Below are 16,995 nucleotides of genomic sequence, written 5' to 3' on the forward strand. Positions count from 1 at the left end.
GGACCAAACTATATCTTGTCTGATGTTAAAATCTGAAATTGTCAAGTATTTATGTGTAGAGGCATTACTGAACACACAATGTCATTCACACCCATTAAATGTCATCAATAAACAATATTTACCCAACTGAAAGTGCTGTGTTATTGTTTGGAGTAGAACACCAAAAGTCTGGCTAGGAAACTGGACTGCCTAAAAGACTAACAAAAAATTAAATTCTCACTGATTTTCAGGTACACTAATAACACTAAATTAATATCTTCCGGCTCCATCCTTATTTACCGGATTTAATATATTTACTCTACTCTACCTTTCTGACACTTTTAGTGCCATCTGGTACCTACCTTCTCCAGCTTTCTGTGCACCACTACTGATGACTACAAATAGGTGACACTCATTAAACAAGTTCATCTCCTGCTCTTAATATTACAGATTGCAAACCAAGGGAACAGAGTTAAGGAGTAGAGAAAAGAAACTTCTCGGAATTCAGAGGAACTGCCACCATAAGCACTTCCCACCACTGCAGGATAACAGGAGATTATCACAACAGTGCTGGGTCACATTACATCAGTTTCACCTATTTTCATTTACAAAGCCAACCTGAACAGAGAGAGGCTTGGACTAAACTAAAAGCAGTTCTTGCCCCAGCACTTGAATCAGCACCTGAAATAGCAAAAGAGTTCTGGACACATCTGCATAGCACATTTTGGCATTTACAATATGTAATTTCAGACTTGCACAGAAAGTAGGCAATCAGACCTCAAGATCTAGGACAACTGCCTACAACTTCCAGAGTCTACTATAAAAGAGAACCAAAATCCTTGGAAGCAATTATTTTTTCTGTAGTAATTAATTAACACCCTGAGATACGCAGCTCTCTTCTTTCACTGAATATTTGCCTAAAAACACTAGTAATGCTACCAATACTAAATAACTGCTTCACTTATGTAGGCTAGGACCTTGCCAAATTCAAGTGTCAATAACTGTACTTAGGGAAGCAGTTTGGACAGACAAGGCTTTTCTGAATGAACTTAAAGGAGCGAAAGCTTGCAAATGGCCTCTTAAAATACTTCCTGAGACATCCTCTTTTCTAAATTTTATTTAAAGATTTCACAAGTAGCTAAAAAAAATAAAAAGAAGGGAAAAATTAAAAACTTGGATTCCTGTAACTACTGTTTCTGCCCTTACTCTTTTCACAGTATTACACTCTAACGACCTTCCATTCTGACTGTTTCTACTTTAGGCCTTAGACTTGCAACAAGCTCCCACCGGAGTCCTGTGGAAGACTGTGTGGTGCTCACACATGAAAGGCTGTGCAACAGCACCTCGTGGTGAGACAGAGACTTGTTCTGTGTGTGCACCATGCCCAGGGCAACCAGGTCCTGCCACCGCACGGCTCCTTGGCACGGGGGCTGTACAGAGACCAGACTGAACAGAACTCCACGAGGTGAGGGTGAAGCGATGCTGTCGTACGGGCAGTGGCGGCAACCACAGAGGTAACACCAACACCAAAGGGGAGGAGGGAGAACCGGGATTACCTGCTGGGCCTGCTGCAGCATCTCCATCCGCTCATGCAAGATCTGGCTGTCAAATTCGCGGCTCTGCCTCAGGATCTGCCGCCGCACCTTCTCCACCGCCGCCCGCAAATCCTCCCGCTGCGCTTCCGTCAGCGACTCGCTCGCCCGCCTGCCTGGATCCTGCTGCAGGGCATTATACAGCGTGGCTTCCAGCTCCTGGATTTTCTAATGCAACCCAAATCACACACAGACAGGCTGACGTTTGAATCCAGCAAGCAAATGACCCACCAAGAGCTAGAGAAGGCTAGCAAGCGAAGGCTGAGGCAGGAGGGCAGGATGGACACGGACAGGTAGACAGAAAGCAGCAAGCGTGAGCAGTGAGGAGCATTCCACACAGAGTGCACGCAGCCTCCCGGCACAGACACCCGGGAAATGGGTCCTGTTCTAGCAAATCATACATTCTTCCATTTAAGAAAGATTCAGAAGATAGGTCTGCATTCAGTACCTGGTAAAACTCCAAATCCTGATGCTGAACATTACAAATTAAATTAAAACTAACAGATTTCCTTCAACTGCAGCTGAATTGTTAAGCCATCCTATAAAATAAAAAGACCACAGGAAGAACCGTGAACAGGAATCTCGCTCTCCCTCTCTGTGGCCCTAGTGACCTGATATCCATGGCTCCCAGTCTACGTCACTGGCTTAGTTCCAAGTTGCCATAAGCAGTGAAGGAAGGAACACTTGTATCCGCTCATCCTCATCCGTCTCTTGCTGTCTGCCAGATTCCTAACGTGATTCTCATGCACTGACCAAAACTGCAGTACTTTGCAAAGCACAGAACACAGGAGAAGTTCACGTTCACATGGAGAATTGTACTCCCAAGAGGAAAGGAAGGAATCATGGCAGCTTTTCCTTGATTACTGGGGTTAGTATGATCCTATCAAAAACCAGCATCCAGACTACGAATATTTGGATCAACAGCATCTGACCACATCCCTTTGGCCCTCATAACACCTTTGTGAGGTAGGTAATTCCACCCATATTAGTGATACATAAACAGCTGCACAGAGAGGTTAAATGGCTTGCCCAAGGTCACAGTGCTAGAAATAGTACCTGCTTGCTCTTATCTCTGTTATCTGCTCTGAGCACTAGACCTTGCTTCTTCTCTGAAAACATTTTCCACATAAGAAACATTTACAATGTATAAATAGTGCTTCACGCCATTGTATTTTGATTTCCCAAAGTCTCACTGTTATCAAAGTTGTGTGTGCAGTTTTACCAATTGCTGGATAATTCCTAATTATTGTTTAGCCTGAGAAAAGGCAAGGTTGCAGCTTCCCTTTTGCAAACAAGGAAGGATAAGGTTGGATAGGATTGCACAGGAAGGCATTGCATTGGAAGAAAAGGCATTCCCGAGTTAGGATAAATTAGCAGCAGTAATACTTACAAATGCTTCAGGAAAAGAAATACTGGAAAAGTTCTAAAGTAATTTCTGGTGTATTTTAGCAGTCATGTTTTTTTTTTCATACATAAACTAGTTTTTTCCATTCCAGATGTACCAAGATGTTTGCATATCACAGAATAAAAAATGCAATGCAAAAATGTTACACTTGTAAGTACTATAATCCATTTCCTAAACTTTTGTTTAAGAAATAGTTGATTTCTAGTCTGGCAGGAAAAAAAAAATATAAAGTAAAAAAAAGAGTCCTATTTAAAATTAAAAGAAAAAAAAAAAAAAGACAAACCCTGCATTTTATCAAATCTGTTCAAACAGAAAAAAATAATTACTGTTCTTTTCCTACCATGTATGCCTGGTCCAGAGCTTGCTTCCTGTAGTCGAGTTCTTCCTCTAAATAACCCTTCTGTTTACTGAACAGGTCCTGAGCAATAATAAAAACAAGGGAGTGTTTGTTCTTTATCCTAATTAATGAAGAATCATAAATGGCATCATTTTTATGCAAGCTTTCCACTTGAAAGCCAAAGAAAATCCATAGCAAATGACCACATTAATCCTAAGGATATTTGGAATATCAAATTTACGATAATAGCACTTCAAATCTGTGTATCATATTAACAAGCTGTACCTGGAAAGCACAGACCTCTACACCAGTGTACAAACCTGCCTGGACCTGACAGAAGTGCACAAAGCAGCAAAAGGTGAGTGGGGATGTACATGCATGTGGTTCAATAGCTGTAACCTACACAGGGCCAAGAGGGGGAACTTTATGAAAATATCCCATTAGTATCCCATTAATTAGGGCAAAATATCCCATTAATTAGGGCAAGCCCTAATTGCTGTTGCTTAATCTGTTCTTCTAGGGAGGAAATGTGAACGTGCAGGGCCACAGCTGGATCCTGCAGCACCATCCCGCGACCTGTTACTGAAGCTGAAGTAACAACTCGGTCTTCAGCTTGTACAGGCAGAAGGCCAACTTGAAACAGGTGACGTGATGCCCAGAGAGGTTGAGTGACTAGCTGAAGAGCTGAAGAAGTTTTCAAAATACCTAAGATTTACGGGGATTGTTTACTTTTGTTTAAAATCAAACTCCTCAACTTTCAGAGTTCTTATATATAAACCCCACAGACTGGGGTCTCCAAAACATGATGTTTCAAGTAAGTTGTGGACATTCAAATGGTTGCCTAATTAGTCAGGCCTTTAGAGTGTTTGAATCAAAGAATCGTAGAATGGTTTTAGTTGGAAAGGACCTCAAAGACCATCCTGATCCAACCCTCCCTGCCATGGGCAGGGACACCTTCCCCTAGACCAGGTTTGATGACAGTAAAGAATATAAAATAGTTACTTATTGTTATTAACTTTTCTTTCAAAGCAGGTTTTCACACTCAAAAGAATTAGTAGTAGAACAAAAAGCAGAAAAGCCCTTTGACTGAATTTAGTATTTTCTATCCTTCTTTTTTCTAATCAACAAACTTTTGCATTTCCTCAACATATAGAATAAATGCCAAATTAAATACACAGGGTTCTTAAGATCACTGATTGCAGCTTTTATTAACGGTATTAAAAAATTCAAATATTGTTGCTCTGGTTAGTTTTACTGGATATGGGAATGCCTCAAAGTCACTTACTTGGCCAAACTTTGCCATCAGACATGAATATGGACTTCTGACAACTTTTCTGTCATTCGCCAGTGTAGAACTGGTGACAATAGCAACATATAAGACCAGTATTAGAGGATTCAGAGGAATATGGTGTTATTTGTTCTCTGTATAAGAAGTATAATATTTACTATTAATTTATTTTGTAAACATGGAGTTATTTTAATTACCTATAAATGAATATGGAAGGCAAACCCAAAGTTTAAGTCAGACCTTGATCTTGGGGCTGGAATTTGGTTTGGAACAGATGGGCATCTATTGCTATGACAGTCATTTTACAATCTTCTGCTACAGCATATTCTAAATATGCCACTGGTCCTGAAGGGAAAGGGCCTCCAGCAAATCCTGTAGGACATAATTTTCAGCCCTTTGTGGACATCTCCAGAATTCTGAGTTCAGAATTCTGAGTTCAGAACTCTGGAGAATGTGATATGGTATTAGACACCACATTTATGCAACTGAATCACACCATGACTACCCAGGTGGCTCATTTTCTTACATGGATGAATTACAGCAACTGCAAAGCTGCTGTACAGGATGAAACACCACCATGCACTGTGAATGCACAGCAAAGGACAGGCCTGGTCCTGACTTTCTTACAGGTGTCTGACACCACAGAGGTAGATTGACTTGTCTGAGACTATAAAATGGGTCAGAGCTACCACCAGACCCCAGAACAGCAATGCAGCTGCCCTGATCATGTCACTTCTCAAAAGGGATAGTAAAGGCTGCCCACAGAAGGCAAGGGGGAAGGAAACAAGAATAGGACCTCAAACCCTTAACACAGGTTTCAAGGACAACTTAACCAGTGCTCAGTCCTTCTGAAAGTATCATGCTAGAATATAAATTCTCAGCTCATTGAGTTAATCATTATTAGGGATGCAGATTCTCAGACTGCTGTGCTAAACAAATAGATACAAGGCCTATTCATAGTAAGATTTGAAAATATCATAGATAATAAGGGGGAAGATTATATATTAAGTTATAAACCCCCTGTTTTTTCCATTTTTCATTACAATTTCCATTTTTCTTTACAAAAGAATCTAGTATTTGTGGCCACTTTCCCTTCCTCAAACCTTTTTATTTTTCCCTAACTTAAAAATAAAGAAATACTAAATGTGGAAAGTATCTTATCTGTGTTAAAGTACAATTGGTATGACAGGTTACACTCAACAGAGAACACAATCTGAGCACTTCTCCTTTTGTTTGTGGCTCAAACACACACTTCTTCAGTGGCCCTGGGCAAATCACTTAACCTCTCTGTCTCATTGTCCCATTCTTTAGGATGAACGCAATGCTGCTTATTTATCTACCTGTAAAAGGTGTGGTGAGGATTAATCAGTGTTTGGAATGACATTTAAAGATGTGAAGCACAGCATGCATGGCAAACCAGTAAAACCAAACATTCCTTCTAAAATTGTTCAACATATGGAAAAATAAGGTCAGTTTATTCTTCAAGACAGAACTGCTTTCAGAGAAAACATTCTGTCTTTAGACATGAAGGCTGTGGGGAAAGAAAGGTCATCTGGGTAAGAGGTCTTGACAGCTTGTCCAGAAGCTGAGTACCAGAGAGCAAAGAAATACCCTTGCCAATTCAAGTATGACCCCAACATTAAAAACATGATGCTTCTGCCTGGCAAATTAATACACAAAGAAAGCACAGAGACAATTTCACACTGTTTGGTTAATGTGCTCTCCAGTTATGCCTTTGTACCCTAATTTGTATGTATTTTTGCTATTTTTGTTCTATATAGATTTGAAAGTTCTGTCTCACCCCAAAGAATACAAGCAATAGATTGTTCTAGAAACCACTTGCCTATTTTACCATGAAGCCATCTCGGTCAAGCAGAGAAAGGCAGCAAACCTGCCTGGGATGAAATATAGGCACATTCCCTTGAGGTGAGTTTTAGCTAAATGAGTTTTACTTCTAGCTATTGTTTCTTACCTTCTCATTCTCCAGGTCTAACATCTTCTGTGTCAGTGCAGCTTCTGTCCCCTCTATCTGTTTCAACCACTACAGCCATGTGAGGAGGAAAAATAGAAAATTAATAGAGATTTTGAAAAAGGTTCTACCAAATATTTTGCAAGTTTGTTGCCAGCACTTCCAGGCATATGCTCCTCCCATGCTATTTATTCACTCTGAAGACACACATGAATACACAGGTTGTGAGAGCACAGGCAGAATACAGAGACACACTAAAGACTAACAAGTGGAGGTTGCTTTCCTACAGTAAATTAAATGGGGTTTTTCCCTGTAAAGTTCAAGAAACAAAACAGACTTGGGTCAAGAATGCAGAATCAACCTGATTGTTTCTTACTCAAATGCTTGTTGGCCTGATTTGTGAAACCATCGTCTCATTTCAGGCCTGCATTTTTCCAGAGGGCAATTTAAACAAGAGACAAGGTGAAAAATTCACCTTCATTCTGCACAGTTTGCTGCACTCTTTGTGAGAAGAGGCTCACTTGTAAAACATTGGTAATGTAGAGGGAAAAATAAAACAGACAGACAGATGGAAGCTCTTGTAGTTGTTACTATGAATTCCTTACCATTATGGTGACATTCAAAACAATCAGAATGAGGAAAGGCCATTGCCTTCCAAAGGTAAAAATTACACATCATAATAGGTAAAAATTACACATCATAATAGCTAAATGCATGGATGCAAGTTCTTGCTTAATTACTAACCATCACCAGGATTATGTTAATATTTCCATTTAAGTTAACTGGAATGGATGGGAACGGTCAGTTCTGAATTATTAATTTCTTTTCCCTACTGGTCTTCAAGAAGGACCCATGACTAGCTTACAGACAGCAGATTTGCCACTGATAATTATTGCTTTCCTCAAATGCCTTGTTTACTAACACTAGACTACTCATATCTGCTTTAAGTCTTTTGGTAACCTTTGCACATCAACTCCTTTAATTTAGTGTTTTGGTGAATTTATTATGCCTCAGGCTCAAAGGAATTAATGACCTACTATAATGCATAATGACTTTTTTCCCCAAGATTTACATAGGAAATTACAAACATGTAAACTGATGAAACGTATGAAATGTGAATTTATTACTTCATCATTTTGAACCTCCCACTATTTAAGAGCCTGATGAATAAAATTGGATATTTGTTTTATCTGCTTTGCAGGTTAGCTTTCTACAGAAAAAAATTAACAGGAACACAATATTCCCCAGAGATTCTATTTTCACAATTATTTTTTCTTCATTTTGAAGGTGACAAGCTGAAGATACTCCTCAGGAAAGCCTCACCAGATGCTCAGCAAGACTGAGAACTTTGAACCTTTGCAATCAATGGAAATGGGAAATCCTGCGCATCTCTCATAGCTACCCTCAATCAAGTGAAGGGCTATTTGCAAAAATTAGAGGTCTAATTTTTTTCAAGGTATGCAAATGATATGCAAAACTAAATATTGATTCTGATCTTTCTATGCCTGTTAGCCTTTCATGAACCAAGGGGCACAGGAGATACAAACAGTATTTTTGGGAGTCTATATGTTAGCCTTTAATAGTGGGGTTCTTCTTCTTTCATTTATTGGATGAGAAGTGTTAAAATCATTACCTTCTAACGCCACAACACAGTGAAAACCATAGGGATTTTAGCTCTTTTCCCCATTTTTATTTTGCTGATAGCAATTACTCATTTAAATTAATGAGTCTTAAATTACCTAATGTAGATTATTTACTTTAAGGTATTTAGATAAGTAGATTATCAAAATTATATCAATTAGAGCAATTATTAAAATTGCTCAAGTTTTAATTTAAAATATCTGATTCTGAATTTCAACAATACATCAGGAAAGATTTAATGGAAACATTTGAAAAGGATGCACAGAGCTTCTTCAGAGAAATATGCAAGTCTTTCTTCACTCTAAATGTCACCCCTTTCATATACAGATTATATTCTCTGGAAGCAAAGAACCAGCCATACAGAAATGAGTGACCTGACTGATTACTTATCTTGTGCAAACTACTTTTTCTCTATGTGCACTAATTTACAGAGGAAAGGACCACTGACTACTCTGAGCTTTTTCAGTCATCCACAAGAATGAGCGCAAAAGGGACCATGGGCACCTTACAGAGGGCACCTTACAACTGCTCCCACAGCACTGAGGACACCAGCACTTCGGGGAATGAAGTCTCTTGTGTTAAGTTGATTTTCAGTACTCTATGCTAATGGAATATCTCCAAAACATGTTTTTATTTTAAAACTGGGTTTCTTTCTTAAGTTTGGCTTTACTCATGGCATCACAATCCCAATATGCATGTGAGGATGAATACATGCTCCAATCCAGATGACCTGAACAGAAAAGCCATGCCTCCCTGGTAAAGTTATGAGGTATCTTAGAAGACACGGTCAGTTTTTAGCAGAGAAAAATATTTACTGAATTCTACCTTTTCACAGAGGGAAAGCACAGTCCCAGCTTGGATTATTGCAACCTGCTCTTCATTTCTCAAATTCTAAAATACAAAAAGATGCATTTTAAATTGGATTAAAAATTCATCCTTTAACACAAGCAGTAAGTTTTAACCATGCTTCAAAAAATAAATCAGTTATAATATTGAGAATGATAGACATAACCACTAATGATCCCATGACTGAAAGTTAAACCAAGGGTGCTTAGTTCTGCTCTATTTCAGCATACCAGCCCCACAACACTTTTTCAACAGATCATTCAATGAGACAGATCATTCAATGAAAATTAAGTGGTTTCAGTCAGGGATTTTGCCATTTTTTCCCTGTTTTTGCCAGGGCCTTCCTTGCAGCAAATGAATCTCACCTTCATGCACTTCAGACTTCCAATTAAAGAAAACACTGCAAAGAGTGCTATAGAAACCTCCACAGGACTTGCAACATAACATGCAAATCTAGAACTTCAAACTAGTATTATAAAGACCTCAATCTGTTAAATCCAGCTATAAACAGAACTCAGCTCTCTGGATGTTTGTGCCCCAAATGTGTGACTAAGGTTTTATACTGTATTTAGCAATAAAGAGGAAAAAGGGGAGACAGTTATCCTTGCCTTTCTCCCAGAAAACCCACTTCTGGCAGTGACAGCCTTCACAGCAGAAGATGCCACTATTAGTACTAAAGAGGGATAATTCACAACTTGGTCTGGCTTTGACTCCTTGTTTTGCATCTCTTCACTTTGCCTATGACAGTGTCTATTTTCTGTATCATTTAGTCAAGATCAAATCCTATCTTAAAAAAATAATCTTTTCACTACCATCAGTTTAACCAAAAATTTCATGTTGTAAAAGCCATTCCTAACCATTCCTATTCTTCATACAAATACAGGCATATATAAATCACCATGTGCACTGTCTTGGATGTTAGTATCTGCTGTGGGAAAAATGCTTTAAATTAACCATGAAACTGGAGGTATATTTAAAAGTAAAAAAGAGTTACCCCATTATCTCCAAGAATATCTAGCTTCTTCATAAGTTCAGATATATTCACGTCCTGAAAAAGATGTTCAACACTTATTTTTTATGAAGTAGGTCAGAAACAGTTTTTATATGCTACACTTTATGTACCCTTTATTCACGTCTGTGTGTGAATGTAAATAAGTGAAACACAGTTTTGCATCACAATTACAAAAGTAATTACTGATACTTTAAGACAAAACCAAAAGTCACTCTCAATTATCACAAGCAACATGGATGTCTGTGCATGAGGGCAGAATGTCCCTGTATCATTCACACTTATCATCTTGCTAATGTGTGTAGAGGAAAGATCAAAACTGATAAACAGGTTTGAAAGATGTAAAGAGAAAGGGTTTAAAAGACTTTTTTGTTTGTTTGTTTGGAGTAGAGCATCAACCACGTAAGCTACAGAAGTTAAAAGGACAGAGAGTGTGAACAAATTGCTACGGTTTGCTTGGTGGATTACTTTTTATTTTCTTTGTTAAGCAAAACCATTGAGTTTCAAATCAGCCTTACAGTGGCAGAAGGGAATGTGCACAGTGGGCTGAACATCCTCCTCCAAACATTATCAGCTCATAATCATCTTTCTGATTAGAAAGCCAAATTTTTCTGCCCCTCATCTCTCAGATAATGATAACAGAACAACCCATCTTTATTAAGGCTCAGCCACTGAAATAAAGAAAACTACTCCTCTGATTCAAAGAAGAGGAATAAATTCATGGAATCACATAATCATAGAATATGCTGAGCTGGAAGGGACACATCAAGCACATCACTGAGTCCAACTCCTGGCCCTATACATCATCATCCCCAGGAGTCACATTGTGTGCCTGAAAGCACTGTCCAAACACTTCTTCAGCTCTGTCAGGCCTGCTGCTGTGACCACTGTCCTGGGGAGCCTGTTCCAGTGCCCAACCACCCCAAGTGAGAACTTTTTCCTGATAAAATTCACATGATGTCTGTATTTAACACTGTGCCAGGATCAATTCCTAGGCCCCAGAACTCTATTTAGTTGTTGGAAAGGGTCATGGAACTGTTTAACCAGAGATAATTGCATTCTCCTGAACTATCCCAAGTTTGGTCTGCAAGTTAACATGGACCAGGGATCATTTCCACTGACAGCCTGCATGCAGCCATGCCATCTGAAGGCAGGAAGTCTTGAGATCATAAGAGCATGGGAATAGACCAGTTCTTGTTATTCAAAATGCTTAATAAACATACATAAAGCAAAAGGGCCTTGTTAAATGTTGCCACCCTCAACTTCTACTCATATTCAGCAATTAGAAAAGGACAACATGTCACAGGGCCACATGTGGTGTTCAAGTTTTCCTATCCGGAGAGGTCCCCTCCCTCTCCTCCCAAAAACTTCAGGGATGTTCCCAAATGCTACATGAGCTATTTAACTGTGCACATCACTAACTCTGGGATGGTGCAGATCCTAATACACTTGTGTTTGGATCAATGTTAAAAACAAAACTATTGATTACAATCAGCATTGGCAATGCTGAACAGAAACTTCTTTAGCCAACAAGCTACACTAGGGAAGAATGGAATTTACTAAGTCATGCAAGTTCTTGCATCTATTGAGCCAGAAATAATCGTTCTAATAATTTATTTCCATATGATGCATGAAAGAAGAATCAGAAACCAAATCAGATTTTGCATCATTCTGGAATCTACATTACTACTGATGGCTAATAATTTTGAAAAGCACTGAAAACAGGTAAAAGGTCAACTATTTCAGTCTGCCCATATTAGATGACTGCCCCACCTTCCAGGTAAGTGAACTGAAAGGCAGATTGAAAAGAATTCACCTGTTAAGGCATATCACAGATGATAGTGGAAAAAAATGGGAATTATGGATTCTGGTACACTGTACCTGCTATGGCCAACATGCAGATTAGAATAACAGGTAAGCTAAAAGTGGGTCTGGCTCTGTTTGTAGGTGATATGCTAACTGAGGACCCTTGGTGTGCTTTGGGAGATGAGTATCCAACCAAATCTGTAGGTAAGAAGCAGCTTTTAACTCTTTTCTTTCAGACTACTCAGCTTCCTAAAAATATGCAGGGACAATTTCTGTTTATTTCCTCTAGAGATCGTCCTGTGCTTATTAAAGCACTGAACAGCAACAAGCCTCCTGTAAGAGGATTTGTAAACACAACTAAAACTTCGACCATAAAACACTAGTGAGTGGCACTGAGATTATGCTTTAGTTATTTGTACAAGTTACCCTGGCCTGTTGTGCAACATTACTGGCAACACAAGTCTGAATTTTATCTTAAGTGAACCAGCATGCAAATCAAGTTGCATAAATATCCTGTTCATGGGGCAACAGGAGTGAAAAGAATAATTCTTGCTTCTTTATATCTGAAGGTAATCAAGGGAGATTCTGATGTTTATCTTGTTCTTGTTCTGAAAGAGTTCCACCTATCTGAATGAGTTCTGGGTCAGGCACCTCATGCTTCAAGGTCCTGGCAAATAACTTAAGCATATTCATTCAACAAATAAAAGCCTTCACTACCTTGGGTGTAAAATAAGGACAGAATGTTATATTTCTGAACTCAGATCAAGACATTTAATATCATGAACCATGTACTGTAGCAAGCCTACAATTCAAGACAGTGAATCACATCAATATCCATGTTCTTCTCTAGACCATATGTAAATTATCTTGATTGACCAGCCTTCAGTTTCACTGAGGAACTCCTGATATGACAAGATCATATTCTTATGAAACTATTTTCCCAGTTAAAACTAATTTTTTTTTTTTTTTAATTTTCTTCCCTGGTAAGAGTCTAACCATTTGTTTGGATAGTAGACTGGTCATTCAAGAAAGGCTCCTAGCCATCCAGCTGTTTCTAGTGCTCTGCATATACCTTTATTCCTTCCTGATGGCAGAACAGTTGAAGTGCACTTCCATTGTTTTCAGGGAAGGTGGTTATATGAAGATTAAATGCTGGTGACCTTCGCTCTCTCTCCTGAGGAAAGATTTGTTTAAAAACAACATTTGTGATTATATGTTAACATTTATTCCCCATCTTTACAAGAGATACTTGTACATGAAAAAGGCAGATTCCTGTTCTCATTCCAAATCTATCCTATTTTCTCTTTTACTATATTTGAAGAATTTTGGCTAAATACAAACATAGTGTTAGCTGCCAGCTAATTCCATGCACACAGTTTCTGCAAAGCTACCTGACACTCCCCAGCTGCAGAACCCTTGCTACACTGACCCTAAGTGACTGGAGCCCTAAAATACTCTCCAGGTTTTTATGTTGATTATATCCTTATTTAACTATTGCTTTCTTTCATGGAACAATAAAACAATTTAGAAAGAAGAATCTGCAGGGGAAAAAAAAATTGAACTCCGTCATTAAATAGTATTATTGAAGATTTTCTCACTAAAATTAAACCTGTGTGTCTGTACCCTGTTTATTCTACAGTCTACCTTCCTATTAGAGCATTTAAGATCCCCATTCATACTCATCCCACAAGCCAGGAAGTCAGAATATGTTGAAAGGCAGCACTATTCTACAGCTAAAATGTTCTTTGTGCCAAAATAAAAATCATAAATTCCCATTAATCTAAAGCTATACTATATCTAAAACTTAACTAGTCCATGTAAGTAACTTCCATGCATTTCTTCAAAATACCAACCTATTATTTCTTCAAAAGGCAGAAATAACATAAAATAATTAACAAGCACTTTTATCTAAACTAAATTTTAATGTGCCTGTGAAAAATGACTGGACTGAAGGCTCTGGGTAACAAAGGCATTGGGTCATACTCTGAATTCTCTCTGGCTATGAGAACATGAGCAAGAAATACCAGATTTCACCTCCATATTACAAGGGGACACTCTGGCACCATGAACTGCATTTTCTCAGAGAGACCACCACTAAAAATATTTTAGTTCCTATGACAATCCAGGCATTACTCCATTTCCTAAATCACAAATGAGGTGTTCTAATTGATATGGCAGGCAGCTGCATCTGTTCACTTCAGCAAGTTACAAACCATGGCAAATCTTGTTCATTAATTAGGTTAAACCTAATTTGAAACTACAATGTAGACAGAAAAATCTCCATAGTCTATGCAATTTTCCCTCTCAGAGGTTTTGTTTTAAATAATATTTACATCAACAGTCTAATTCTGAAATGGGCTTAAATAATGATTTAGCTCTTGTAAACCAAAACCAGAACTTTTTTACCCAAATTTAGTTATTATTTTAGATATTGTTAAAAATTCATCATTTGTTATTGCATTCAACTCACCTAAACTTGCTTGCTTTAATTGATAAATAAATGATTATGTTTTATATTTTACCTAATTTTAATCTGAAATAATTTATCTGCTCTAAAAAATACTGCCCTGATTACCAGAAGAACTGATGGTTTTCCTAAAGCATTGCATTGTCAGTCACATTTGTGACTACATGCTTGTCTCCTAAGGAAAAAAATCTTTTCGTGCAATCACACAAAAATACTTCCATTGTTATTCTGTGAAAGAAGTTTTCCAAGCTTTGGCACATGACAAAACCTTACTTGACATACTGAGCTGTTTTTGATGTGATTCTTCCATGTGAAAAATACATTCACGGAGGATGTACTGAAGAATATTTTTTCATTCCTTGAGAAATATTTTTTTGGACAGTTTTACTTCTAAGAACAACCACACTTTAGGAAGCAATTTCTAGTGCAACAGCAAATTCAAATGCTAAATTGTTCTCTATTTTACTTTAGAGTCCTTTAATGAAATATAAAGATATGTATTAGAAAGCATATATATTTTCCTGAACATCTACTGAAATTCCAATAACCTAAATTCATAATTTTGAATATAATGGGCTATGACATCAAAACATATGGTTGATAAAGGATGAAAAAAAGATTAAGAAATGTCAGACAAAAAGAACGTCCACATAACAGGAAGACATGACATTTGCATCTTTATCAGAGAAGTTACACATGCTGAGATTTTTGGTGAAACGTGCTGGGTGATAAAAATGGAGGAGTGACAATGACAGGTTTCTCAGAGAGTTTATTCTAAGCAGTGTTAAGAATGCTGGTGATCTTTGAAACTGAACAATGTGTCATCAGGCAATAAAACCATGTGACAACTGTGCATCACACACAGATACATTACTGTTACTAAATGCAACATGAGCCTAATTTGTGAGGGGATGAGAACTTTCAATTCTAGTCACAGGCTACATGTTCAAAGTGTTAATAAAAAATAATTTTGCTTATTTCATTTATGCAAAATATAGAATTTATTTCCTAGAGGCAACATATTAGTTGAACATACAGAAGTTGTATTTCTGCTTTACCACTTTGGCATTGCCAGAAGTTTGGGGTTTTTTGCATTTTTCATTGACTGAAGCCAATTATTTCCAGTCCATGATCACTTTAAACCATGAGAAAATGGATTTAAGGTAAGAGGAATTCTTTGGAAGCTGCTATCAAAATGTGTTCTTTTTAACATAAATTTACTTCACGTGAATGTTGTCAATCTTAAATCAGTGTGATTTAAAGCAATTATACATCGATGTGATGGATGTGTCAGATCTTTAGTCAGATCACTGCATGCAAGATGTGAGAAGGTGTGTTAATTTAATCAGTGCCAGCCAAGGCTGTAGTATACATACCAAGTGATTTTACATGCAGGAAAGGAGCAGTTATGGAAATGAAACAAATAAAAAAGGCAAAATATTGCAAAACAAAATATTTTATTAGATGAAAACCAAACTATATGCAATTTATATTAGCTATATTACATCTTTATAAACATTAGTGAGCATTCTCTCCAAAACATATTAAGGCAGTGGCATCAATTTCATTATCCCAAGATACAACATGTAAAAAATAGATACCTAAGTGACTTCCCTTAAACATGCACCAGACATCAGTAATCTTTACAGGAATTTCAGCTTGGGTTCAAACATAATTTCTGCTCCATTTGAGAGTTTGCAACAGAGAGAATCTCTTACTTCAAGCTCTAGCACTCTGAATTCTAACAGCTCATTCTGGTCTTTTGCATCTTGCATCTCATTCTTCAGCTGATGCTCTTCTTGTTCCATTCTGTAAATCTGTGAGACAAAGACAACATGGTAACAGCCTGTTAGCACTAGAAAAGACACTGCACAGAGTTACAAGCCAGGGGTTTAGACAAAACTGTTAATTATTTCAATTTTTCATTACACATCAGGCTGTGTCTTAGAGATAAAAAGAAACATCAGAAAGTATTTCTGAGAACTATCAGTAGAAAATGGTCAATGTTCTCTTAGAGTAATAATCTGGCAGTAGCACAAAAGTGATATGAATAGAATATTGCATCTAAGTAAGTTAAGCAGTAGAAGTTTTCTTTTAAAATCCATCAAATGAAACTGAATTACATTAACATTTGGGTAGACCATTCTCATTGTCTTTGCCTAATTAGACATCTAGTTTTTACAGTATATGAAAGACAATAATGGAGTGGTTTTAATGACTACTTTTTAATTTGCCAGAATTTTGCCTTGGGGTACTAACAATGACAAAATAGAAATTCAATACTGGCTACTAATTACTCCAACTAAGAGCTTTGGTCTACTGTCTAGTTCAACTGGGTGCTCTTTTTCTTTGTACAAAACTAAACAGAAGTGTAACATCTGGCATAATGTACTTTAACATTTATAGTGCCCATGTAAGTTACCAAAAAAATTAAACCTGGCTGTAGCTACTTTTAATCATGATTTTTTTATTTGGTTATCTTATTTGTACAGTATTAACATTAAGCTACTAATTAACAAATTTAGTTCTTTGTCTTCCTGAGTTGACTAACCAGCTTTCCCACCACTATCAACAAAGAACAATGCAGATGCTCAGCTCTGAGTATCTCAGACAGTTAATAAAATAAGCCTTAAATCAATCAGTATTACTTAATGTA

General features: G+C 37.5%; 1 protein-coding gene across 4 annotated transcripts in view; it reads right to left on the reverse strand.

Annotated features, from left to right (window-relative positions):
* The window catches only part of JAKMIP1 (janus kinase and microtubule interacting protein 1), an 87,563-nt gene that overhangs the window by 19,711 nt on the left and 50,857 nt on the right, over window positions 1–16,995 (reverse strand). For 3 of the 4 annotated variants that reach the window (XM_058837414.1, XM_058837413.1, XM_058837415.1), the window contains one exon: window positions 15,771–16,156. In XM_058837414.1, coding sequence (XP_058693397.1) covers window positions 15,983–16,156 — 174 coding nt within the window. In that variant the 3' untranslated portion in view covers window positions 15,771–15,982. Of the gene's footprint in view, window positions 1–1,535; window positions 1,740–3,316; window positions 3,395–6,573; window positions 6,643–9,036; window positions 9,103–10,051; window positions 10,106–12,944; window positions 13,047–15,770; window positions 16,157–16,995 lie in introns of those variants that run through there. The other variant, XM_058837416.1, reaches the window with a different exon arrangement.

Source organism: Poecile atricapillus, chromosome 4, assembly GCF_030490865.1.
Source record: "Poecile atricapillus isolate bPoeAtr1 chromosome 4, bPoeAtr1.hap1, whole genome shotgun sequence".
In the NCBI taxonomy this organism is placed as follows: Eukaryota; Metazoa; Chordata; class Aves; order Passeriformes; family Paridae; genus Poecile; species Poecile atricapillus.